Source organism: Arabidopsis thaliana, chromosome 5, assembly GCF_000001735.4.
Source record: "Arabidopsis thaliana chromosome 5, partial sequence".
Lineage (NCBI taxonomy): Eukaryota > Viridiplantae > Streptophyta > Magnoliopsida > Brassicales > Brassicaceae > Arabidopsis > Arabidopsis thaliana.
The window spans coordinates 13,679,220-13,705,220 of record NC_003076.8 but is presented as its reverse complement, the minus strand read 5'-3'; the positions used below and the strand labels follow the sequence as shown (position 1 = coordinate 13,705,220).

General features: G+C 31.1%; 5 protein-coding genes, 3 long non-coding RNA genes, 2 other non-coding genes and 1 pseudogene across 14 annotated transcripts; 4 read left to right on the top strand and 7 right to left on the bottom strand.

Moving 5' to 3' along the window:
* Positions 1-1,979: 1,979 nt before the first annotated feature.
* Positions 1,980-3,931, bottom strand: MIS12 (minichromosome instability 12 (mis12)-like protein). Its single transcript, NM_122943.3, has 7 exons — positions 3,704-3,931; positions 3,564-3,627; positions 3,383-3,502; positions 3,218-3,304; positions 3,001-3,139; positions 2,444-2,575; positions 1,980-2,348 (listed from the first exon to the last, which is right to left on the bottom strand). Exons 1-7 carry the CDS (start codon positions 3,823-3,825, stop codon positions 2,296-2,298), a joined length of 717 nt encoding a protein of 238 aa, NP_198402.2. The 5' UTR covers positions 3,826-3,931; the 3' UTR covers positions 1,980-2,295.
* A 1,145-nt stretch (positions 3,932-5,076) lies between these two features.
* Positions 5,077-6,725, bottom strand: AT5G35510 (TIR-NBS-LRR class disease resistance protein; the record flags this gene model as incomplete). Of its 2 annotated transcripts, NM_001344108.1 has the most annotated exons (2): positions 6,704-6,725; positions 5,077-5,530 (listed from the first exon to the last, which is right to left on the bottom strand). In NM_001344108.1, coding segments are annotated over exons 1-2 (348 nt in total). In that variant the 5' UTR covers positions 6,706-6,725. The 2 variants fall into 2 exon arrangements, with proteins under 2 accessions (NP_001331728.1, NP_198401.1); NM_122942.2 differs by lacking the exon at positions 6,704-6,725 and having other exon boundaries at positions 5,185-5,540.
* A 109-nt stretch (positions 6,726-6,834) lies between these two features.
* On the bottom strand, positions 6,835-10,356 carry AT5G35495 (annotated as a pseudogene; the record flags this gene model as incomplete). Its single annotated transcript has 1 exon — positions 6,835-10,356.
* Positions 10,357-11,359: 1,003 nt separating this feature from the next.
* On the bottom strand, positions 11,360-11,848 carry AT5G05205. Its single transcript, NR_142818.1, has one exon. It is a non-coding gene; the product is annotated as an other RNA (long non-coding RNA).
* AT5G05215 lies at positions 11,538-11,775 on the top strand. The gene has a single exon (NR_142819.1). It is a non-coding gene; the product is annotated as an other RNA (long non-coding RNA).
* A 1,022-nt stretch (positions 11,849-12,870) lies between the features above and the next one.
* On the bottom strand, positions 12,871-13,998 carry AT5G00525. Of its 2 annotated transcripts, NR_144171.1 has the most exons (2): positions 13,518-13,998; positions 12,871-13,150 (listed from the first exon to the last, which is right to left on the bottom strand). It is a non-coding gene; the product is annotated as an uncharacterized misc_RNA (transcript). The 2 variants fall into 2 exon arrangements; NR_144172.1 differs by having other exon boundaries at positions 12,997-13,894.
* A 674-nt stretch (positions 13,999-14,672) lies between these two features.
* On the bottom strand, positions 14,673-15,404 carry MRU1 (mto 1 responding up 1). Its single transcript, NM_001344107.1, has 2 exons — positions 15,093-15,404; positions 14,673-14,881 (listed from the first exon to the last, which is right to left on the bottom strand). Exons 1-2 carry the CDS (start codon positions 15,174-15,176, stop codon positions 14,813-14,815), a joined length of 153 nt encoding a protein of 50 aa, NP_001318676.1. The 5' UTR covers positions 15,177-15,404; the 3' UTR covers positions 14,673-14,812.
* Positions 15,405-15,624: 220 nt separating this feature from the next.
* On the top strand, positions 15,625-17,374 carry AT5G35480 (uncharacterized protein). Of its 2 annotated transcripts, NM_001344106.1 has the most exons (2): positions 15,625-15,812; positions 17,051-17,374. In NM_001344106.1, the coding sequence occupies exon 1, from the start codon at positions 15,667-15,669 to the stop codon at positions 15,781-15,783; it is 117 nt and encodes a 38-aa protein (NP_001331310.1). In that variant the 5' UTR covers positions 15,625-15,666; the 3' UTR covers positions 15,784-15,812; positions 17,051-17,374. The 2 variants fall into 2 exon arrangements, with proteins under 2 accessions (NP_001331310.1, NP_198398.1); NM_122939.4 differs by lacking the exon at positions 17,051-17,374 and having other exon boundaries at positions 15,631-16,183.
* A 520-nt stretch (positions 17,375-17,894) lies between these two features.
* AT5G35475 (General transcription factor 2-related zinc finger protein) lies at positions 17,895-18,969 on the top strand (the record flags this gene model as incomplete). The annotated part of the gene is made up of 4 exons (NM_148031.4): positions 17,895-18,150; positions 18,289-18,378; positions 18,601-18,656; positions 18,886-18,969. 4 exons carry the CDS (start codon positions 17,895-17,897, stop codon positions 18,967-18,969), a joined length of 486 nt encoding a protein of 161 aa, NP_680336.4.
* Positions 18,970-20,750: 1,781 nt separating this feature from the next.
* Positions 20,751-21,212, bottom strand: AT5G05195. Its single transcript, NR_142817.1, has one exon. It is a non-coding gene; the product is annotated as an other RNA (long non-coding RNA).
* Positions 21,165-22,009, top strand: AT5G00520. The gene is made up of 2 exons (NR_144170.1): positions 21,165-21,402; positions 21,976-22,009. It is a non-coding gene; the product is annotated as an uncharacterized misc_RNA (transcript).
* Positions 22,010-26,001: the final 3,992 nt, after the last annotated feature.

Genomic DNA, 26,001 nt, shown 5'->3' with positions numbered 1-26,001 from the left:
GAATATTAAGATTTAGTTTTAGATTTGTAGTATTTTTGAAAAATAAAATTCATAATAGTTTTTTTTTGGAAAAAACTTATTTTAGTGGTATTTAAAAGAATTTCTAAAACCAAATTGACAAAAAAAATCAAATCTGTCATAATATGATTTTCTAAATAAAAAAACTGTTACAATTGTTAGTATTATTCTATTACAAAAAATCATGGAAAAAGGAAACTATAAATCGGTCATTATAAGGATTTCAAATTACAAATCTGTCGTAACATCAAATATCTTTAAGGTCATTCCAACAATTTATTTTCTTCTTTATTGAACCTGCCATCAAATGACAGATTTATGGTAATATAAATTTATCTGTGACAACATAAAATAGCTCTATCATAACATAAAATATAATATTTTAGAAAACAAATCTGCCATCAAACAACAGATATTGTGTAAAATTATAAAAATCTCTTATAACATAAAACAAGTCTGTTATAACATTAAAAAAAATTGGTTATCGTTAGACGTCATTCTAGTAATTAATTTTTTGACAACAAATCTGTTACAATGTGACAGATTTTCTTAATATTTGAGTTGATGAATAGTTTTAGGTGTTGGTCGCTTAAGATTAAAAATTTGGAAAATTACCCCTTTTTGAGATTTTGTTTGAAAAATACCTTATTCTTTTTTCTAATATATAATCTATTTTTTAATATATAAAAGGGATACAAATTAAGAAAATGTCCTCACTGAAATTTAGTAATCATTTTTAAATATTTATATTTAAAATCCAAAAATCTATTTGATTTTTATGTTTTATCGATATTAAAAAAGTTATTAATTATTAATTTCTTTATATATCTTAACAAATATGAAGTGATAATCTTTAAAATATTTTTTTGATAATATCATGTTAGATTTTAATATATAAAATAAATAATTTTTATTTATCTCATAAATAGTCAAAATTAATAATTAAGATTTTGAATTTAGTTTATTCTTTTTTTTTCCTTCAAAATTTTAAATTAATGTGTAATTTCGTATTTAATATTAATTTATTAAAATACAGCTTTTTAAAAGTTGGACAAAATTGTCATTTAATATATTAAAATTATAGTTTTAATTGAAAATGGAGAGAGGAGTATTTTTCATATAAAAACTCATAAATACGGTAATTTTTAAAATTACCCTTAATTTATAGGGTTTGTATCGTTAAAAAAGTTTGATTTGCAGAATTGCTTTATTATTACGTTTTATCAAAATGATATATAATATGACAAAATTTTTTTTCATTTTCGTCTGCTATGATAAATTGGTAACATGAACTTACAATTCTTTTCACTTAATGGTTTTGAGACGTCAGACATAACAAATAACTAAAACATGAGATTCTCTCTTGTATGGCTATATGTAAGGGAGGAGATCTAAAATGTTGACTAAAATTACTAGCATATCATGATGTGGTTGACATAATAGATCAGGAAAGAATACATGAAATAAAGAATTGTTTGTTACAATTAAATTAGATAAATTTTAAACCACATAAATAACATAACTACATACATTGTATCAATAATTATATATTGTTGTTGTATGTGTTCATGAACGTGAAAGATTAGAATAATAGGCATATAGATAATTAGATTTATACATGCAAAATGTAGAATTGATATTTTGAGTCATAGTCTCATTGATGAATCTAATCATAAAAATTATAACTATATAAAATAGATATCAGTTTATTAATTACATAATAAAACACATACAAAAATAATCAAGTGTCGTTAGCTCAATTGGTAAAGATCCTAGGCGAAGCTTAGAGGTCGCCAATTCGAGTGACACTTGGGATGAAACTAATATTATATGTTGTGGTTTCTGATCTGGAGGGATTACGGGCTTTTGCCTAGAACCTCCTAGTATTCAAAAAAAGAAAAAACACATACAAAATATACAAAAAAGCAACAATCCCATTGGAGAGCTTAAATGGGTGTCCTCAAAACTAATTATTCAGTTCTAAACAGTGAGAACATTAACTGAGTACTGAAGCTGGTAATTGTTAATCGATGAATCTGGAGCTGTCATGTGAAATACATGATTCAGTTTCACCATTACAGAAGAACAATCAGATCAGTTTATAATTTCATAATTTAATCATTTGTGAATCCTAATCTGAAAGTGACCGTTTGGTAAGCCAGAAACGACGTAGTCTATAAAGAGAAGAAGTCAAGTTAGTCATTTACAAAAAAAAGTCAGTTTAGAGCATTATCTTTGACAAACCACAATTCTTTTGCTGCAAAGGTTAACAAATTTTCACATCTTCCTTAACTCGGCTTGAAACTTTTCGAGGTCTTCAAGCTTTCCATCTGAGAACCACAGAGAACGAAGGAAGATGATAAACATGCAACACTTATTATTATTCCAACTCTTAAATATCACAACAAATGTTAAATTTTGCTACCAAAAGTCATTGCTGAAAACTCTTTGCCATGGTTCTTTAGCCTCTTTACTTTAGCGCTTTCACTTGCTTTCATTCTTCTTGTTTTCAGCCTCTCCACGCTTGCACGAAGTTCCGATGCCATTTTCGTCATCTCTGCAGAAAACCAATATTAGAGATTCAAGTCATCATCTCTAGTCATGCTATGAACAATCAAACAAACAAAGGTATTGCTGAGAAGAAGGAAAAAAATGGACGACCACTACCTGATAATATATGTCAAATTATAAAACTCTAAATGAGATCACATCAAAACTAATCAGAAGTATATCTCTAGAAGATGGAAGGGAGATTTCATATCTATATTCTAAGTGAGAACAGGACATTACTCAAGATACTAGCTAGCAGCAGAAAACGAAAAAATGTCGACTTGGTCACGTTTATGACTGACAGGATAAGTGGAGAAGAGTTTTCAGGGTCATCAAGAACTAATATACAAAACATAACCAAATCATTCCATTGAACTGAATCTAGAGATCTCAATACATCAAAGACTAAAATGAAGTTTGCATCTTAATTACCTTTGAATATTTCATCCATAGAAGACTCATCATAAAGCTCCAAAGCTTCATTAACGAGTCTCAAAGACCGTTCCCTCGAAACCGAGCTTCTTTCTAAAGCCTGGAGCTCAGAGTCAAGCTCAACAGACCTCTTTCCCACCTGAAACAAAAGTACCTCACCTTAAAGAAACGAAAACGTAACAGACCAAAGATCAAAAAGTATCAGTCTTTTTCTCACCACATTAAGCTTATCCCTTAAAGAATCCAATTCTGCATCTAATTCTAGATCATATAACCCATCCTGATGCACAGACGAAGACTCCTCCTGACGAACAGAAACAACTCAGCAAATCACAGTATAACAGTGAGAGACGAGACAATGAAGGACATAGAAGAGACTCACACTCTTTGGTAACACAAATCCATCAGGAACTGCGAAACAGAATCGAAGAGAATAGCTTTCCCACAATTTCAAACGATTGTCGATTACAGATAGTAGCAAACCACGAACACGAGCAATACCCTAAAAATGTAACAAGAGTAAGAAGCTGAACAAAGAATTAACCAAAATCACCAAAACTCACATTTGATAAAGCTTGTGACTTTTGTTTATCAGATCCTTTGATTTTGAGAGATTTGGATGCATCACTGCAAAAATGTAAGTAAGAACCAAATAAAACCCTTTGTTAGAATAAGCTTTGCAACAATAGCGAGAGAGACGAACCGGGCATAGAAGTCAAAAGCTTGGTCGACATAATCTTCGACGGAGTTGATTGCTTCGTTGATGAAAATCTGAGGATTTAGATTCATGGAATCGAACACTGCCTCGCTTTTGCTTCCTTCCATTTTCACACTCTGCTACGAATTTTCTCGAACTCAGAAACCCTAATTTGCCAGTAGTTGGAGGAGAAGACTAGAAGTTGAATTTCAGTAACTGTCTTTTTGAATTTCATAACAATGAACCAAGACAGAAAACAAAAGTTTTATTACTAATAGAAAGCCCATAACAGTTAAAGATAATGAACTTTCAAAACAAAAGGCCCAACACGTGAAGCCCATTAAAAAACCGTTTGGTTTATAAAAATGAGGAATAGAGTTTAGATTCTTTTGATAAAAAAAAAAAGAGAGTTTAGATTCTATAATTAAACAAAATTAAATATCAGTTTGAGTTTATAAAAGAGTATTTAAAGTTTAGATTTTATAATTAAATAAAATTATATATTAGTTTGAGTTTATTAAAGAGTATTTAAGGTTTAGATTTTATAATTAAAAAAAATATATATGTTGGTTTGGGTTTATAAAAATGAGGTTTATAGTTTAGATTTTATAACTAAACAAAATTATATGTCGGTTTGGATTTATAATTAGTGGTCATAGTTTAGTTTTTATAATTAAATGAAATTATATGTCGGTTTGGGTTTATTAAAAAATAGTTAAGAGTTAGATTTACAATGAATTCAATTTAAGGATTTTAATGAATTAATCTTTTTATTTATTATATACAATATTAATTGTTTTAGTTTGTTTAATTATATTGTAGATTTTAATTGGCTAATTAAGAGAGGGTGAATAAGAGAGGTCAACCCGGTGAACCCAAGTATTGCTCTTTCTATCTTACTATCTATCTTAACATTTTGTAAGTACATTTTAAGAAATCCAATCAGCTCAGATTTTGTTAGGGGGTGTATTCAAAGTAAAATTGGTTAAAATTTGGGGATTTTGTTAAAATCACATGTTATTCAATTAGTGATTTTAAAATATCATTCCAAATTCCATGTTATTGAAACTGGAATTTATGTAAAATCATTCCAAATAATTCTAAATCTCTTCTTATTCAATCAAGAATTTATAAAAACCATAGCAAATCCACTATTATTCAAACTTCACAATTTTTTTCCAAAAAAATACTGAAAACTGATTTGGAGAGACTTTAGACATCTTTTTAGTACAAAAATAAAAACAAAACAATCCCACCTCTATAGATGGTATTTTCCAAATACTATATGGTTTTTAAGGATTTTGACTATGATGATATGTTTCTCTTTGTTTATCATCGAACAATTAGAAGAACAAAAAGAAGAAGAAGAAGAAAATGAGCTTTGAGAAGGTGTTAAGAGACAAATGAGATAGAAATGCTATCTCCTACGTAGCCAACTCCAAAAACCTTTACGTGTATGAACTTTTACATTGGCTACTTTTGATACCTTATCTGATTTGCATGTATGTATGTCTACAATGACCGACGTCGTCAGAAATATATTTTTCAGTTTTGTTTTCAGTTGCATTTCTCAAATCGCTCTGTTGTTGAATTTCATATTTGAACAATCTCGTAGGAGTTAGAAGGTGTGCAGCTAAACTCGAACAATACCTCACTGTCCACTTCAAAATATCTATCTCTGTCGTGCAAGTCATCGTGAAATAAATAAAGATGTACCGATTGTGCTCCCGATCAGGTAAGCTAAAACAATGATAAAGTTCGTTGACGGAGTCACCGTTTTTGCTTACGAGCCGACACAGTAAACTAATAAGCCTTCTTCTCTCAGTGATTAACCTGGTAGGGAAATCACAATGCAAGATTTGAGTAAAATAAACACTTTCAAGCTTGTTTGATGATAATCATTCTTCTATTTTTTCTTCTAAATGAGCTTCGTCTCTCAGCATAGACAATAGAAGAAAAAATGTTTTTTGGAAATTATTATCGTTGACTCTTTTTTATATAATAAATTTAACCAAATCACCAATTAATATTCCTAAATCACTCTGATAAATCTAACCAAATCACCATTTTTAAATAAAAAAAATATATATATATAACCAATCTAACCAAATCACCAATTATTTTACTCAAATCTCTTTAAATCTTAAAATATGGAAATTCCTCCAACCACCCCCAAATATTTATTTCAATACACCCCCTTAGTTTTAAACCTTGAATTCTTTGATTCGACCCGTAAATCTTCAAATCGGATCCTTCCATATTTAAATATTTGACCCGAATTTGTTTGAATCAGATCATTCCTTAATTGAAACTTCCTACATTAAATCCACATTAACTCAATAAATGTAATTAACAAAGAAATTTTTGCAAATCGTTTTGTTTTCTATTATAATGATAGAGATTTGTATGCATTTACCATTTGTTTCCTGACAAAATTGAACCATATTAATTCGATATTTAAACATTCTGAAAGTATGATATTTGCTAAAATATTTTTACTTGCTTACCAATATTTTTTCTACTCACACTAAACCCTACCATTACTATTATCTATAAATACGTCTTATTCACATCATATAAGATCACAAGGATCACAACTAAGATCAAAAGGTACGAGTAAACACATTTTATTCTCATCTAGGAACACAATAGTTTCTTCTTTTGAAAGAACAATATCACAAGGTATGAATGCCTTTGTTGTGGTCGTAATTGAAATTCAGATTTTTCCATTGTTTTATTTGATGTATTGTATTTTTGATTGTTCATAAACTTATTGTGTATGAAGTATGTTTATCTATATCATTTTTAGAAGACTCTATTTTTAATGTTATTATAATTGGGTCATTTTAAAACTATAGGTCAGTCATTTTAATGGAAAACTAGGCTACGAGACCAATTCTGAATCCAATAAACCTATCTTTTTTTTTTGCCAATCAAACACCATATATTAATTCACGGATAAGAACTCTCTACTAAATAGAGCCAATCAGGTACCATTGAACTTACATGAGAAAAACAGAACCCGCGAACTCTTGCAATAAACCTATCTTTATTAGCCTCCGCTTCATGCCATGACCCGTCAATAAAGCAAACAGGTATATTTGCTGGAATTGACGTCACTTGTACTCTGGGGTTCATCTCCGGCTGGCTATCTTCTCGCTGATTTGCTCTTCTCCATGCTCCTTCTTCTTGAATTGCTAAGTCCAAAGTTTCTTGAGGTGGTACGCCCAAATAATCAAAAATCTTTTTGTTTCGCGCCTTCCAAATATACCACATGATGCATGGAAAAGTCCTTAGGCCTTCCTCATCTGCACCCACCTCTTTACCCTGCCAATACAAATAATCTAAATTATTGTAAAGTGAAGATGAAGGAAACAAAGTTGGGGATGATGGGATATTGGAGAGGGCCCAGACTTGTCTAGCTGGGGGACATTCAAAAATCAAGTGATTAATAGTCTCTTCTTCTGCTCCACATCTAGGACATCCTTTATCTTTACCAATATGACGATGAGATAGTCGTTGACACGAAGCCAAACAACCTGACACACATTGCCACACGAAGTGTTTTAGTTTTTGCGTAGTTTTTAATTTCCAAGCTTGCGCCTTAAGTGTCGTAACACTAGGTTCCTGAGAAGGGTGGTCACAAACAGGACGAGAAATAGCTCTCGCGGCCTCGTATCCAGATTTGACAGAGTAATTGCCAGACTTTGTCATGGTCCAATTATGTCCATCACTCGAGACATTAAGGCTCGATTTTATCCCTAGTATTAGGGTAATTTCTTCCGGGGGAAATAGTTCCCGAAGACGTTCCATTTTCCATTGCTTCGTCCCAAAGTCAATCAAAGTATTGACGTATATCAATGGATCTCTCTCCAAAGTAATTCCCTTCGGGGCGAGCCTGGGCATCTGGAATCCAAGGATCAGTCCAAATGCATGTTCCAAACCCAAAGCCAATAGTTCTACGAATCCCATATTTGAGAACGTCTTTGCCAGCCAACATGCTTCTCCAACCATATGACGGACGGTTAGAGACAGTGATCTCTAGCGGACTAGAATATCGAAAGTATCGTCCTTTAAGGATCCGACTAAGTAGAGATTCCGGGAATCGTAGTAATCTCCATAATTACTTCGCCAATATGGCAAGATTAAAATCTTCCAAAGACCTAAATCCTAACCCTCCATCTGATAGATGGTTATAGATTTGGTCCCAAGCTATCCAGTGTATTCCTCAACTCTCAGCTTTATTACTCCACCAGAAGTTGGCAATCGCACTGGTTAGTTTGGAGCATATTGCTTTAGGCAATAGAAAACACGACATTACATATGTCGGAAGAGCTTGTGCTTGTGATTTAATTAGGACTTCTTTTCCCCCTTTTGAGAGGAATTTTGATGACCAAGAATTCATTCGAGTTTGTAATCTATCTCTCACAGACGCGAAGACTTGGGCTTTTGACCCATGGATTTTCTCTAGAAGGCCTAAATATGTCCCCATCCCTCCTTCACGTGTAATTCCAAGAATTGTTTTGATTTCTTGCCGAACAGGGGGTGGGACCTCATTACCAAACATAATGGATGATTTAGATAAATTAACTTCTTGTCCAGATGCCTTACCATAAGAGCGGATAATGTAATAACTTCTTTACTCTTTTGGACATTGGCCTGACAGAAAAAAAAACTATCATCAGCAAATAGAAGATGAGAGACATGTGGGCTTGCACATGAAATTCGAAGACCCTGAATTTTTCCTTACCCCTCAGCCTTTCTAATGTGAGCTATAAGCGCTTTCGTACACATAATAAATAGGTACAGAGAAATTGGATCCCCTTGACGAATGCCTCGATATGGTTTAATGCGGCCTTTTGGATCGCCATTAATAAGGATGCGGTATGTAACTGAGGTAATGCATTGCATTATCCAATTTACCCATCGATGGTTGAAACCCATCTTTTTCATCAAAGCTCGGAGGAACCCCCATTCTATTATGTCTTAAGCCTTGCTCATATCCGTTTTTAGTGCCATAAACTTCTTCCGATTTGCCGGGTTGGATCGAAGTGCATGGAAGTTCTCCTGAGCTATCAAAATATTATATTTAATTAATCTTCCTGCAACGAAGGCAGATTGTGTCTCGGAGATTAAGTCCGGAAGAAACCTCTTGAGGCGCAAGCTCAAGATTTTTGAAATAACCTTATAACTTACATTGCATAAGCTAATAGGACAAAAGCCAGACATTTCTCTCGGTCTTTCGCCTATAGGGATAAGACAAATATTGGTTTCATTCAGCTTCCCATCAAAAATACCGAAGCTAAAAAAATTCTTCACCATGTTGGTAAGATCGCCATTTATTACTTCCCAAAACCGTAGAAAGAAAAGAGCAGTCATCCCATCTGGTCCCGGCCTTTGTCGGATTTAGAGAGAATAAAGCGCGCTTAACTTCCGCTTCGGTGACTTTTCTTACTAAACTCTCATTCATGGCTAAAGTAACCGATGGAGAGATATTTCTAAGGGCAAAGGCGGGATCTTCCGAGTTTGAGGATGAAAACAAATTTTTGAAATAATCTACCGTAATTCTATCGATGCCTTCTTCATTATCAACCCAAGTCCCGTGATTATCTAGGATGCCTAGAATCTTGTTTTTTGCTCTTCTTTGTTTCGTTAAGGCATGAAAATATTTTGTATTTTTATCTCCAAGTGCCAGCCAATTTTGGCTACTTTTTTGGTACAAAAATATCTCTTCTTCTGTATAGGCGTCTTCCAATATTTTTTTAAGGTCCTGAAGATCTTCCAAGGAAGCATTATTGTCAGCATAATTTTTCTCAATCTTATCATGGAGTTTCTTAATAAGTATCTCCGAATTTGTTCGGGTTGATTTCTTCCATATAGAGATTACTCGTTTACAGTTTTGGATTTTTTCATAATGGGTCGATTTACCTGACCACCAATTCCGTTCCATCCTTCTACAACTGCTTCTTTGAGCCCGGGTTTGCCAATCCATCTTTTGTTAAACATAAATTTTCTCGAGATCTTTCTCGGAGTTGATTGTATAGATGCAGTAGTGGCCTATGATCCGATCCCCACATTTTTAAGTACTCCACATTACTGTGGGAAAAAATATTATACCATTCTTCATTTCCCATGGCTATGTCCAAACGACATCTAATCTTACCATTTTCCCGTTTTCCAATCCATGAGAATTGATTTCCATGAAAGGGAAAATCAATAAGTCCACACGAATGGATCATAGCACGAAATGGTAGAAAGGAAGCTTCAGAACGTTTTTTTCCTCCTCTTTTCTCATGGTTTCCTGTTATCTCATTAAAATCTCCAATAATAAACCATGCCTCAGATCTAGAAACTCCGATACGCATCAACCTTTCACATACATATTCACGGTTTGAGACAACGTGATCTCCAAAGATAAATGTCATAAAGACCCGATTTCCATTAATAATAGTTTCGATATCAATTAGCCGGTCATCTAACAACAAAAACTTAACCGGAAATTCATTCGAATACAATAAAGCTAAACCACCACTAGAACCCTCTGGTTCCCCAGTTTGGAGGTTATCAAAACCTAACTCAACTTGCACATCTTGCAGATACATTTTCTGATTCTTAGTTTCCGATAAAAAAAAAAAACCTGGTGAGTACATCCGGTTCATCTCAACCAGTCGACGATGAGTTTTTTTTGCTCCCGCCCCTTGACAATTCCATGCTAAAGTCCTCATGTAGGTGGCTCGGGGGAGATCCGGGACTCCTCCACACCATCCTTAAGCTTCAAGGTCTTTGTGTCTTTCTTATTGTTCTTGTTGTTCTTTGTTGTAACCACCTCATTCTGAGGGATGTTGGTATCAGTGTTTGATGGAACCGCTCCATGAGTCCTAGAAACCGTCGGAGTCGATCTCTTTTTAGGCGAGATCTTTCCACCAAACAACTTTAATTTTCTGGAGGCTGCCACGAACGTTTTTGGGCTTTGGGGAATAATAGCCTTTTTGAACTCATTTTTGTTTGATGCAGCTACCCCTTTTTGCCCTAATGGGCATGTCTCCCCATTCTCTGGCCCACCAATCCTACTGCTTCTTTAAACTTTCCTTTCCCGGCTAGGTGATCGATTGCGTTTGTTTGATGGGGATTGGGAAGTCGCCGGAATTTCCTCTATCCGGTGAGAGATAGGAACATCTTGCTCAGAGATTGTCATCTCTTGGCTATCATCATCAATGATTAAACCCTCAATTTCACCTGCCAACATTTCTTCTCGAAGCAAGTCATCGTTATCAAGGAATCCATCTAGGATCATCTCCTTTTCGAGTTCCTTCATTAATCGGAAATCCTCCTCAGTGATTTCTTTCTCATGTTCCACCTCCTCATCAACGAGATTCTCCCAATCAGAAGGGATTGAATCGCCACCTTGAGTACACTGTATCTCAAGATTTTGTTCAGAACCCCTAGCTAGGGTATCTTCCACAGCCCAATAAGCCCAATAAACTTATTTAAGAACCGTTTTTATGTGTTTTACTGAACCTGTGTTATTTTTTGATTTCTCATATCTATATTATTTTTTGATTCGCTATATATTTTTATATATAGCAGTAATCTATGACATATCACATAAACAGATAAGTCAAGTTCAACATTAAAATGCATAAGAGCTATCTTAATGATATTTTCCAACACATAAACAAACACAACTTCCAAACTATCATTACTAAAAGAAGTCATTGCTTTTCTACACTAAACAAGACTTCCAACTAATAATTATTCACAAGTAATATAAAATAACACAAAGCAAAATCCTAGAAGATGAAATTGGCTTTTCCTAATTGGGCATTGTTGTTCTCAAAAATTTTAATTGAAAGACGAAGAGGATAATAATTAAAGAATGAGAGTAGAAAAGGAACTGACTTTGATGAGAAGGATGAGGAGAGCGGCCGATGCCTTGAAGTTCTTTAGCGGGCAAAGATGGCAACAAAGCAGCTTCCAAAATCGTCGTCACGCAAGCCATAATATTCTATTGTGATAATGTTTTCCAAAGCTTGACTATAATCATCTTCTATATACAATCCATTGAAGCAAAAATTATTAGTTAGCTAAACCTTCTTTTTTGTGATATTCAGCATCGTTTACAAATAGATGTACAAAAGCTAAAAGTTTATGTTTTTTTCTCTTTATGACTAGACTTGAATCATTGTTTTCACAATCATCTCTACAAATAGATGGACGACTATTAATTTTGTCTGCATACTACAATTCTCTCGGTATATCAAGTGAAAAAACCAAATCCGCAAATACAAGAAATAATATATATTCCCCATCCTCTCCTCCTTTTTATCGGTGCATAGCACCGGGTATAATACTAGTATGTTAATAATTGTAAAACAATTTAATACACAATAAATTACATTACTCAAAAACTAAAACACCCTAACAAAAGAATAAGTCTGAAAACTTAATAAAAGTAATGTAGATTATATTAGAACCTAGGAAAATTCTAATTTATGGTCAAGAATATCAGCTATTGATGGAGCTAATACCAACTATTTCTAACCTAGATCAAAAATATCAGTAATTTCGGTTTAATATTAATAACTATTATCAATACTTGAGATTTATAGGGATAACCTAGCAAATTTAGATCGGTAACTAATTTGATTATCAAATTTAAAGTTCGCTTATGAATTTAGACACGATACATTGGTTAGTATAATACTGACAACAAATGTAATTAATCTTAAGCTCGGCAAAACCATATTGGAAGAAACCAAAATCATATGTCTATATTTTATATTAGTATTTGTTAAACAACAATCTTTCATGATTGTGTAAAAACATATATATTTTCATGCTAACATGTGCTATTGAATAAGACATGTAATCAACTTCACACGATGTAGGTATCACAAATTTCATACTCCACAAAAGACCAAAGAAAAATTTTCTTAATTCATGTTCGTCAATGTTCTACTCGACTTGTGTATGGACCTTCAATAATAATCAAGATATCATTAATATCTTGAAAATGACGACATTATAAAAAATGGTCATATTTATGATTATTAACCATCCAAACTTATCGATGAGCTCTTGGAGTCCACATAAATAAGAAAACAATTTTGGTAACAACACAAAATTTGTTTTTTCATGCATAAAAAAGATTTATTTAATAAACTAATAATAGCTTGTTAAAAAGAAAGTATTGTTATAAGAAAATTCTACATGCAAGAATACAAAACTACGATTACAAGGAAGGACTATCATTAAAGTCTCCTATTTTCTTCACACTACCGTGTTGCCATTTCAAAAGATTTCTAAAGATATTATAGTGATTTATCACATATGCACCATGTTTCTCCACTTGTCCTTAAACTCAAAGGAATTATAAGTCTTCTGAAATATACCTTTTTCCATCTCCAAAATCTGCCTTCAACGTATGTTTTTATTGATTGTAGCTGAAAGTTTCTTCACAGTAATGTGTTGTCACATCAAAATAATTAGGAATCATGTGGAATGTACCTTCTCCAGTCTTCAAAATCTTCCTCTAATGTATGTTTTTATTGATTGTAGCTAAAAATTTATTCACACTACTATTTTGCCACTTCAAAATATTTCTAGAGATATTATAGTGAAAAAACTTATTAATCACTTATGCACCATGGTTCTCCACTTGTCCTTAAGCTAAGAGGAATTACAAGGTGGAATATACCTTTTCACATCTCTAAATTTTGCCTCCAACATATGTGTTTATTGATTGTAGCTGAAAGTTTCTTCACACTAATGTGTTGTCACTTTAAAAGGTTTCTAAAGATATTATAGTGAAAAGACTTACTAATCACATATACACCATGTTACTTCACTTGTCCTTAAGTTTAGAAGAATCACCCTTGTGGAATGTACATTCTTCTCCAGTCTCCAAAATCTTCCTCCAATATATGTTTTTATTGATTGTTGCTGAAAATTTATTCACACTACTATGTTGCCACTTCAAAATATTTGTAGAGATATTATAGTGAAAGAACTTACTAATCACATATGCACCATAGTTCTGCACTTGTCCTTAAGCTTAGAGAAATTTTGAGTCTTGTGCAATATATATTTTTCCTCTTCCAAAATCTTCTTCCAATGTATGTTTTTATTGATTATAGCTGAGAATTTTCCACTCCCACCTATCCAAACTAAAAATATACTATGAATTTAAGCTAAAAGTGTATTGGTTTCCAACAAATTTTTTTTATGTTATATTGGTATAAACTTAGAGAAACTCCAAAAAATACTTCATATATAGAGTATGCAAACTTCAAATATAAAGTATGAGTAGTTTGTCTTCCAAGAGTATAATACAAATATGAAGTTTTTAAAATGTGTATTTTGCATTATAGTCCTTATATTGTTCATAATAATTTTAAAACCATATAAATTTTATAAATAACTCTAAAACATACATTAAAATATTACACATAATCTTAATTAACAAAACAATACATTTATAATAAAAATTAATAAATACATAAATTAACATATAATTATAAATTACTCAATAAAATTATTACCATAATGCTTTCATATGCTCCCATATATGATCAATCAATGCATTACGAAGAGCTAGATGAGTATCTTTATTTTTAATCTGTAGATTACCGCCAAAAATGGTTGAAATTGAATGTTTTCATTTACTGTCATTTCAACAGTCACTTTCGGCGATGATCTTTCTTCTCTAATCAGTGTGTTGATATCACATTCATCCTCAATAATCATGTTATGCATTATAATGCAAGTTGACATTATATCATGCAATACTCATTTCTTCCAACAATTAGATGATCTTGCAATGATAGCAAACTTAGATTGTAGAACTCGAAAGACTCGCTCAACATCTTTTCGGCATGCTTCTTGCTTTGCTGCAAACATTTTTTTCTTTGGACTTTGGGGATTACTTATAGTTTGAACAATAGGTTACCATTTCGGATAAATACCATCATCTAAATAATAACCCATATTATATTTCTTTCCTTGAATAATGTAATTAGCAGGAGGAGCAATACATTGAGAAAGCTTCGAAAATAAATTGGATTCCTTCAAAACATTGATGTTATTACTGTTGATTGGCATACCAAAATAGGCATGTCATATCCATAGATCGTAATAAGCAATAGCTTCAAGAATAATTGTGGGAGATCCACTACGACCGAGAAACTGCCAAAGTTGATTAAAGTAGTTGTCAAGTTGTTTAACAACATCAACAATATGAAGAAATAACCTTTGTGACATTCAGAACCGACGATGGAACTCTCTTTCACCATACAAAAGATTATCAGAAAAAATAATCATTGAACAAATTATGATGAGCAGTTTCTTTATCAGGGTGTATTACTGCGTGACCAAGAATAGAGCCTCGATGACTTACGTGATTGCTATTTCGAGTGAGTTGGTGAATAAGCCGATTGTTGTAAACTAATAAATTGACCGCAATTTGATTTTCCCTCCCCATTGCTGCATTGTCATCTACCAACCATTCATCAAACCAAATGAATCGGAAGAGGAAGATGAATGAAAAGATGGATCTCCATTATTTAAATTCATTTTTATTTTAGTGGTGATGTTGTGATGTTTGTCTATCGTCTATATGTGTATTTGTATAGATATAAGATAACACTATTCAAAATGATAAGAAAATCGTAAAAATTTAATCTATGTCATTCATTAGATTGCACTTGTCATCAACCAAATTCTCTCCAAACTATAACTTATCCTAGATATTAGATAAGAAAATCCTGCAAATTTTATCTACACCACTCATTGGATCTCATTTGTTACCAACCGTTGGATTGAATCATATCCAAAAGTTTAGATAAGAAAATCTACAAGAATTTTTGGGGCCATTCATTTCATCTAAAGTTTTCTATTATCGTGTATAAATAATAGACTTCCAAAGTATATATATATCACAATTCAACCAACTCTTTTTCTAATTAAAAAATATGAAAAAAAGTAGAGGCTCATCATTCAATCAATATGAAGATGAGTTGTTATGTTGTGTATATTTAGAAATATCACAAGATCCAATTGGTAGTAATAACCAATCTGGGAAAAAATAAGTAAAAGCTACCACGAAAAAAACTGGAAGGTTGGGAAATCAAAAGCTTCAGATCTTTATAGAGTAGGATGGTAGCATTACATATGTTGTTAGAAATCTAAAGAGCTGCATCACCCAAGTGGAGAATATGCATCCATGTAATTTTATTATCATTGTGTTGCTTGATTTTGTATTAAATTTTTAATATAATAGTTTGTTGTGTAATATTTGTTTTTAATTCTATCTTATACTTTTAAATATTAATATTTTATTTTTATTTGAAAGGTATATATTTAATTTTATATGTAAAAATTAAATTTATAAGGTTTATGTTAAATACTTTGAATATATAAAAATTTAAGGACTAAATGATAAACAAAATAATTTATAAGATTATTTATGAAACATATAATTTTAAGGACTCAAATGCAAATAAAAAGATGAAATTTCAAATTTAGAATATTGAAAAGTGATACTCAACTGTAAATTATGAAATATTAGAGTATCTCTTGAAGAACATAAAATTTTATATTTGAGGGAATAGAGTATCTCTTCGAGATGCTCTTATGTTTGAATTTGAAAACACTATGGATCAATTATTTTTAAGGAACAATATTAACTATATCTAATTCATAGGGTTTAGAATTATTTTCATAGTTAATATTAAGATAGTATTATATCTAAAAATAACCAAGTGTTTGGATTTAATGGTACAATTATTTATCTCTCTCTAGTTTAAAACTAAGTTTATTTAAGTTGGTTGTTGCATCAAATACATTTGTTATAATAAATAATTATAATTGTGTTATATATGTGTGTGTTCACAATTTGTTTATTTTTATGATTAAGGGATTTTTTTATTAGTTAAATGTTTAATAGAAAATTAGGACAATAAACAATAATACACATCCAACAGTTTTTTATTTTTGACAATAACTTCTTGAAATCGTCTTCTTTATTCGTCGCCTTTTAAAGTAGTTTCTTAATCATCGCTGATTTCAAAATTCAGTTGACGATATTCTGGTATTTTTAATCAATTGGTAAGTATTTGGTTTATAATAATGTTGTTGACTTGTTTAATCTGATATTTAGATTTTGTTTCTATTTAGAGTATTGAATTGAAAGTGAAATTAGTCGAAAGTGTGAAACTAGAGTCTTGTAAACAAATACATTCATATATATATATATATTGTGTGTGTTCGCTAGATTATCTATTAGTATATTCTATACTACATAATATAATTGTCCAAATTAAGTTAACTAATTTAAAAGTAATTTGTAAATTTCAGAGAGAAGCCGCCGAAAAACATATGAAAGGAACCTTGTGGTAAAGATAAAAAAAGAAAAAGAGAAAAAAGATGAAGAACTAGTGAAATCTCAAGAGAATGCTTTATTCAGGTATTTCAAAATACCTAAAACTCTTGATAAATATGCAGAAAACAGTGCTAAACAACATTCAAAAGATGATGGAGTGGATGAAAATATAAATGAGTATAACAGAGAAGAAGAAATTCCTGAACAAGAGAATATGAGTGAGTAAAACAAAGAATAAACGGTTCCTGAGGCAGAGAATGTAAAGCCGTGAATGAATAGGTTTTGAATAAAAAATAAGATGTAAATAAGAATGAATGTGAAAAAGATGATCTCAAGGAGCATGACGGATTTTTGGATATGTATGATCCTCGAAACTGGACAACTATTAAAAAAGGTAGGAATGAATGGAGAGATTTTATGGTTGTACAAAGTCCAAGAAAAAGAGTGCCAATTGGTTATAAATTTCCAAGGGATGGTGTTTAGATTCTCACATTTCTATTACACAAGAGAAATGGGTAATGAGAGTAAACAAGATTGACGTTGGCTAATGTACTCAAAGTCATTGAACAAAATCTTCTGCTTTTGTTGTAAGTTGTTCAATAAGCGTGATAATGGTCATCTAGCATCTACCTGATTCAGTGATTGGGAAATTTTTTGACAAGGCTTAGAGAGCATGAATCTGGTCACAAACATATTGTATGCATGAGTCAGTTGACTGAATTAGAACTCAGACTGTAGAAAAATCAGACTATTGATAAATATGCTCAAGATGAACTTAATAAAGATAGAATTCACTGGAGACAAGTGTTGCTTAGGATAATGTTTGTGGTAAAGACACTAGCGAGACAAAATCTAGCATTTTGTGGAAGTAGTGGGAAGATTGGAGAAGATGGTAATGGGAATTTTTTAAGCTTTATTGAGATTCTTGCTGATTTTGATCCTGTAATGATAGAGCATCTTAGAAGATTTAAAACTCGTGCAACTCGTTTTCATTATCTCATCAATAAAATTCAGAATGAGTTGACAGCTTTGTTAGCTAATGAGATCAAGGCTATGATAATCAAGAAAATTCAAGGTGCAAGGTACTATTCTGTTATTATTGACTGCACTCCAGATATTAGCCATCATGAACAAATGACTGTTGTCACCCGGTGTGTAGATGTTTGAGCCACTTCAACTAATATAGTAGAATTTTTTTTAACTTTCTTGAAAGTTGATGATACATCTGGCGAAGGACTTCTAGGTGAGCTTCTTGATGTGTTGGCTACTTTTGACTTGAAAGTTGATGATGTTTGGGGGCAAGGTTATGACAACGGCTCTAATATAAAGAGAAGCATAAAGGAGTATAGAAACGATTACTCGAGATGAATCCAAGAGCATTTTATACATCTTGTGGTTGTCATAGTCTTAATCTTGCTCTTTGTGATATGACAACCACTTCTTCAAAGGCAATTTCGTTTTCGGAATTATTCAGCGCACATACTATCTTTTGCATCTTCAGTTAAGCGGTGGAAAATATTTGAAGATAAGGTGAGAGGCCTAACACTCAAGCCATTATCACATACTCGATGGGAGAGTCATGTTGGCAATACGATTTCAAGCTCCTAAAATTATGGAAGCTTTAGTTTACATAGCTGAGAATAGTGATGATCTAAAAGAGAAAAGTGATGATGAGTGTCTTGCGACAAGTTAAACACACTAAATTGGAAGTTTTGAGTTCTTGGTTTCTATGGTTATTAGGTACAATTTTCTTTCAGTTGTGAACATTGTTAGTAAGACAATCATGTTATCTCTTAGTTGAAGGGGATAGTTTCTTAATTTCAAAAGTACAGAGATACATGTTTTGAGAAAGCAAAGTTGGAAGCTAAAAAGTAGCAGATTCTGTGGAGATTGAGGTTGTATTTCCCAAAAAAGCAAAGTAGATCATTAGAAGAAAAAGACATTATGGTGAAAAATCTGAGAAGGGTGAAGGAAGTGTAGTATTGTCACTAGAGGAGAGCTTTAGAATTGACCACTATATTCAAATTATGGATCAAGCTCTCCACTCAGAGGTATGGACAAATATTTGGCTTTTTATTTGATTTGAAGAAATTGCAGTCAGGGCGAGAAAATATAGTTTGATGGCACCTTGTACCAATCTTGAAGCTTCTCTAACCTTTGGAAATCATTCTGATATTGTTAGTAATGATCTCTATTTTGAGCTGAAAGTTTTGAAAGTTTTAAGAGACCTATTCAAGTGCTAGATTTTTTGAAGAATGTCAAGGAATATTGTCCGAATTCATAGATTGCTTATCAAATACTGTTGACAATTCCGGTGTCAATTGTATCTGCTGAAAGAAGTTTTTCAAAATTGAAGTTGATAAAATCTTTTCTTCGCTCAAATATGTCACATGAGAGATTAAGTGACTTGGCTATTTTGTCTATGAAAAGGGAGTTGGTTAAAGATGTGAACTTTGAAAGCTTGGGTAATGATTTTTTAACAGCGAAAGGAAGAACAATTACGTTTTAAATTTAGTCTTTTGATTTTTACTTTATGTTTTTGTTTAGTTAGAATGATTGTGGTTATTTTCTTTTCTAATTTTTTTTTATATGAATTGAGGAAAAATTTTAGCATCGCTTTCGCTTATGTTCTCTCATATTCTAGGAACGGTTCAGTCCAATTCCAATCAGTTCTGTTATTTACTCGGTTTGATTTTTTTTTCCTATGAGGATAATGAGTTCTACATGATGTGTGAAAAACATGCTCCGATATGATACAATTTTCTTCTCAATTTCTAGGTATGAGATTCAACATCGTTACTGATAATATAGATATTGAATTATATGCTTTCCAAACAAAGATTTGTTGTCTGTACACGTAAGGTTGATATATAAACACGATTTTATTTTTCATCTCTTTAATCTGAACTCAGATTATCTATGTTGACTATGATGGGCTCTTCTAGTAAATACGATTTTAACATATTGGTAATGCTGATATAAAATATTTTAAAATTAAGAACTTAAGAAAAAATGTCAAATAGTTATATATTATACAGTTTGCTACTATTATATCATCACATGACACATGGTGTATTTATATGAAACAAGACAATATTCAAGATTTATTTTCTCTACAATATGTTTTCCAAAGGTACATCATAAATGATCTAATAAAATCTTCTATTACCAAAAATAAATCTCACCTAAATAAATCCTTTTCTACATTTAAAATCTTGAATCTTAAGGGATGAGACTAAAAAAAGAAAAAGAAAAACACCAAAACGAGTCCGTTCAACTCTCTGTAAAAGGCTTTGTGTGTGTTCTTCATCAGAACACGAAAGAAGAAACTTTGCACAAAAACTCTTGAAGAGTTCTTACATCACAACTTTGACGAAGATTACCCATGGAGGACTCAGTCTCTATAAACATGGCAAGGGTTCTCTCACTCCCTTCACATTATACCATTCTCTTAACTTTCAACCCTTTCTTCTCGCATTTCATTCACTTTTATTCAAAACAACAATGGCATCAAAGGCCAACACACTTAAGGTGTTCGTTTTGGGAATCCGGCAGGAAATAAGAAAATGGAAGATAATTACGTTTCGTTAAAGTCATTTATGATAATTTATATTAAACCATTTTTTGTTTTTAAGTCTCGTACGTTATACATTTTCTTTACTTTTTGTTTTCAATAAAAGAAATACTATATTCAGGGATAAATTCTCCAAAAACAGTTGGTTCAAAGACTGAAGATGTTATCTGAGGCAAGTAACGTGTAGACTCTAAAATTGTGAATCTTCTCAAAGCCTTTTTTCTATGGAAAACAAAATATCAACAAGAAACACTCAAAATCAGGTTCGTCTCTCCTCTCCTCCCCTCTTTCTACACTTTTCTAGTCAAAAACATAACGACGACGAAGCGGGTTTTTTTTTTTTTTCTCTTTCCCTCATCTCAAACGACGACGTTTCAATATTTTTGTTTTGATTTTCCCTACAATTTCGCACATTCCTATTTTTATTCTAACTTCCCATACGCCATACAACGAAATTCTCGCAACTGAATATTGAATCTTGTATATTTATAACCTTTCGTTCCTGAAAGAGGCTCATATCTTTTTTTTTGTCAAGTTCCATCCAAAGTTATGAGCGAACCATGTCGTCTCAATCTTCTCTGCAGCTGCAGTCATCGTAACGTTTCAGAGACCATATTGTATTGATACTTTCTACACAAATCTCTAAAACATTCATGATTCTCTGGAAGCTTATTGTTATCTACTCTGTCTCATACCGTACGATTATTGTTATTGTTCTGTTTTAGATAAATTAACGGGCGAACTCTAACTTTGGTAATCAAATTTTTTACCGATCTCAATTTGCTAGGTTACCTCTACAAATCTCTAGTAATGTTCATAGTTATTGATATTAAACCTAAATTGTTGATATTGTTGATCTAGGTTAGAAATGGTTGTTATTAGCTCTATCAATAACTGGAATTCTTGACCATAAATGAGAATTTTCCTATGTTCTAATATTATCTGCATTACTTTCTTAAGTTTTTGAACTTATTCTTTTGTTAGGCTGCTTAAGTTTGTGAGAAATCTCATTTCTTGTGTACTGAAATCATTGTTTTCTAATTGTTAATATATATTAAATATTAAAATTTGTAGGAGATATTCAGCTAAGTATTAGGTATGATGTGAGTTTTAACTTTTAACTAAGATTTTAAAGTTGTTGTGATATGTTAAATGTCATAAACAACTCTGAAAGATAGAAGTTGTCCTTAATGATTCTATTGTTAGAAGCAACAAATTATAGTTCTCGAGAACATAACGATACGTGTGAAATTAAATCGATATTGTTGTGAATCAAAACATTTACATTTGATTATATTAAATTCAGAAAAATTTCCAAATTTCCAGATATTTGGTAGGAGGGAAGAGGATTCAAGGAAAAGTCTCAGGAAACAGAAAAAAAAGAGAATTTGGGTATTTGTCATGTATCGAGTAAATTCTAGGAGATCTGTGAACTCTTCTCTCTTTAAATTACCTTCATATCTCTTTAAATATAATCTTGAAGCTTCAATCTCTTTTGCAAACACTTTTTCAAACTCTTTCAATCTCTCCTGCAAACACTTTTTCAAAGTCTTCATTCTTTCAAGAAATTTCTCTTTCTTTCAAAGATGAATTCATTTGCTACAAAATCTCTAGTTTGTGGCCGTTTTGGTTTGGGGCAAGGGAGTAGTAATCCTCCCAAAATGTTGTTTCTTTCAAAGGAAGGTTGGGATTGGGAATTTTAAAAAAAAAACTCTTTGACAACCAAGTGTCAGAAAAGGCTTGCTCTAGAAAGTTTTACTGAGGAGGAACACACATCGGAAGATAATCTCTACTCTCTATTTTCCAATGATTTGGAATTGTTTATGGTGGCAATAGATACTATCAAAAACAAAATTTTCTTACCACATCCGGGAGCTCGGTATCTCAAATACAAGCATTGGAGAGACCTCCTACATAATGCTCTTCTTGAGATATTCTCAGATCGTTGGCCATTTTCCCTCAATGGGTGGGAAGATGATGAAGTTGCTTATTTCACATTTAAGAATGTTACAGTAGACAATGAGGAATGTTGTAAATTTCCCATATTTTATATATTTTCGTTTATAAATTTAATAATTTTCAAAATAAAATTTTAAATTTTAATCTGTTTATATTATATATTTGTATATAGAAAATTTTATCAAGGAATTTTCTGTACATTTCTCTTAATTCCATATGCTTAACTTTTTCCTTTAAAAAACAAAATCTTAATATAGAAAACTTTTAAAATCTAAAAAATGTTATCTACGTATGTTTTTTTTAATATATATTTTAGTTAAAATTATATTTGATTAAGGATAATTATTATATACATTATCTTAAAAATTATAATGTTTTTTTTAAAAGTTTTAAATTACTATGAAAAAACAAATTTCATTTCAAATACACATTTGAAAAATTATAACATAGATATAAAAAGTAAATGTTAGAGATAGAGAGCTTAACAATTTAGCTTAACAAAAGAAGTTAGTAAATCTAAGAGAGAAAGAACTTAATAGTTTAGCCTTAGTTTTCCACCAATATTGAAATCAGGTTTGAGAGCTTTTCTTTTACTTCTCATTACTCAAGTTCTCACTTATTTACATCCAGTCTCTTTCTCATTGCATCGAACTTCTTTCAGAGAGTCAAATGCAGTTGTCTGACTTTCCCTAAGTTTTATATCTAAATTCGAGTTTTTTCAGTCTTTTTTGAAATATGCAGAAGATCATCACTAATATTATTACATGGATGTTCTTGTTTATCCTGCTATGATGACTCAAGATATAAAAAAAAATAAAAAATCAATATTTAAGAATCAAATCTTGTAGAAAAACTCATGAATCAATTTTTCGCATATTTAGTTGGCCGCCAACATCTACATCTTCATATTTCTCTTCACATTCATCATTTTCTTACTCTTGTCTTTCTTCTTGTTATCTACATTATAAGTTTTTCATGACCGTTGTCATCGTTACTTTCAACGTTAGCTAAGCTTCTTCGTTTTATTCTTCTTCTTCCTCTTCCTCGCTTTCTTTCTTATTTTTCCTCTTCCTCACTTTCTTCCTTCTATGTAAAACAATTGTTTAAAATAGGGCAAAACAATTTAAGTGACCAACCTTACCCAAACATAGCTCCATAGCCTATTAATTAACTACCTTAAACAACATTATTTTGAACTCAAAATTCGATGTCCTACTACCATAACTTAGTTCTACATCTCGAGATTACTCCTCACCATTCAATCACAAGATAGTAATATCAAAAATCTCGCCATCAAATTCCAGCTACATACGAACCAAACTTTTCCTTTAAGACATCATGTCAGATGTATTATCAATTTTCTTGTCCCTATCCTATAATCCAAGTTTGTCTTATGGTGTCACAATCAGACATCTTTTCCCTCACGACAATGGCTCGCTCTCTATATGTCACTACATATGAACCAAACATTGCCTTAAAAATGTCATGTCACAACTGTTTTTTTATTTTTCTTTTTCCTATCTGAACATATTCAAGTTTATCTTATAGTGTCACAATCAGACATCTTTTCCCTCACGACAATAGCTCTCTCTCTTTATCTATCTCGCTTGTCGCAGTCTATCCATGTTTCACTGCATCAAAAGCTTATAGATTCGACTTTGTTTCCCTTTTACAAAATTTTAATTAGCCAGATGTCTAACTGCGATTAGTCATTTAAAATTCCACATGAACAACCTTGAAAGCTTATACCCTTGATTTTTTAAAACGATGTTAACAACCTTGATAAAGTGGTAAATATTGAGTATCTCATCTTCAAATGTAAATCTATATTTTTAATTTAGATATGTACCAAAATCTAAATGTCTTAAAGAATATTCATATGATTATCTTTGACAACAAAACCAAATCATAATAGCTCACAACCCCAAATGTATTAAACATGATGATTGAAAATCAACTCAATTTAATTTCCATATATGCGATCACTATCTTATGTCCATATGCTATTTTCAAAATGTTTACATTTCTTTTCTTTACATATGAATTGTTCTTTTTTCCTTTTAATCTTTCTTAGTAAAGAAATTATTAGAATTTCTAAATGTTACTTAATCTGAATTGAAATTGTTAATTATCCCATGTATTTTTTTTCTTGTTTTGCAATACTTTTAATATATAAAATTTTCATAATTTTAAAAATGTTAATGAGTGAGATGGAAAATCGAGATCGGGTGTTTAAAATCTACGTGGAAAGTTTCAGGAGCTTATAGCTTCGAATTTTAGTTTGAGTTGTTGATTCAAAGATTATACATGAGATTAAAGGTTTCAATGCCCTCGTAATTCAATGAGCTCTTTATTTGATCTGTCAAGTATCTTTGTTGCATTATCACTTTTAGAAGACTATTTATACATAAATCACTACTTCAACATTTAGAAACTTTTAGATTTCCTTTTTGCTTCTAAATAGATGTTTTTATTTTTATTTTAACTAACAGTTTATTCGACCATCATTAAACTATTTTCTTGGTGTTGTTAGTTGAATATTATTTATTTGTTATTTAGTCGTATTTTTCCTTATCTAACCAAGTCAATTTAACTCTAAATCAAAGAAAAACGCCCACCCCTAATTGTGATTAAAAGAGAATATTGACAAATTTAGTGAGACTAATGATGATATTATTTCATATATATTCTAAAAAATCTTACATTTTTCTTTTTCCAAATGTTCTTTGTAATGTTATATATTTTTTCTATTTTATGAATATCTTAATTTCTAATGATATTATTTTATATGTACTACTATCAAAATTTTACATTTCCTACTAACAAAATTTTACATTTTTTGTTTTCCATATATTTTCTTTGAAAAAGCTTTCCATTTATTTTTTTCTATATATTGCTTTTTTCCTTTTCATTAATATAGAAATTATTAGAATTAAAAAAATTAACCTAACGTAATAGCTAAAAGATGTTAATTCGTGAGATGTCTAATCGTTTTACATTCTTTACATTCTTAACAAAAAATTGCATTCTTTGTTTTTTTCATATTTTATTTATTAAAAATTTTACATTACTCTTTTTTATATATTTTTTCTTTTCATCAATATTTTAATATAGAAATTTATTAGAATTTAAAAATGTAAACTAAATGTTAATCAGTGAGATGGCTAGAAGAAATTTCTTTTATTATGTCACACATGTTTTCAGCTCTCTGTTTTAGAGTTTCTATTTGTGCAAACTTCTTCTTTTTTTTATCTATAAATGTCACATTTCATCAGATTAATCAAGTTCTATTAACCAGAATACAAAATTGCAAAATGAAAATAATATTCCCCAAAATTGTAACATTGAGAACAAACCATCGTTGAGGATTAATATGTGGTATAATATACACAT

What these genes read in the sequence shown, in the direction of transcription:
- MIS12 (NM_122943.3), bottom strand. Translation starts at nt 3,825, where the DNA reads ATGGAAGGAAGCAAAAGCGAGGCAGTGTTCGATTCCATGAATCTAAAT. An exon ending in TATGGATGAAATATTCAAAG is followed by an intron (nt 2,576 to 3,000) that starts GTAATTAAGATG and finishes GGTTTTCTGCAG; the next exon opens with AGATGACGAAAATGGCATCG. An exon ending in GTTTTCAGCAATGACTTTTG is followed by an intron (nt 2,349 to 2,443) that starts GTAGCAAAATTT and finishes TGTGGTTCTCAG; the next exon opens with ATGGAAAGCTTGAAGACCTC.
- MRU1 (NM_001344107.1), bottom strand. Translation starts at nt 15,176, where the DNA reads ATGGGGAGGGAAAATCAAATTGCGGTCAATTTATTAGTTTACAACAAT. An exon ending in TCACTCGAAATAGCAATCAC is followed by an intron (nt 14,882 to 15,092) that starts GTAAGTCATCGA and finishes CAACTTTGGCAG; the next exon opens with TTTCTCGGTCGTAGTGGATC.
- AT5G35480 (NM_001344106.1), top strand. Translation starts at nt 15,667, where the DNA reads ATGAAAAAAAGTAGAGGCTCATCATTCAATCAATATGAAGATGAGTTG.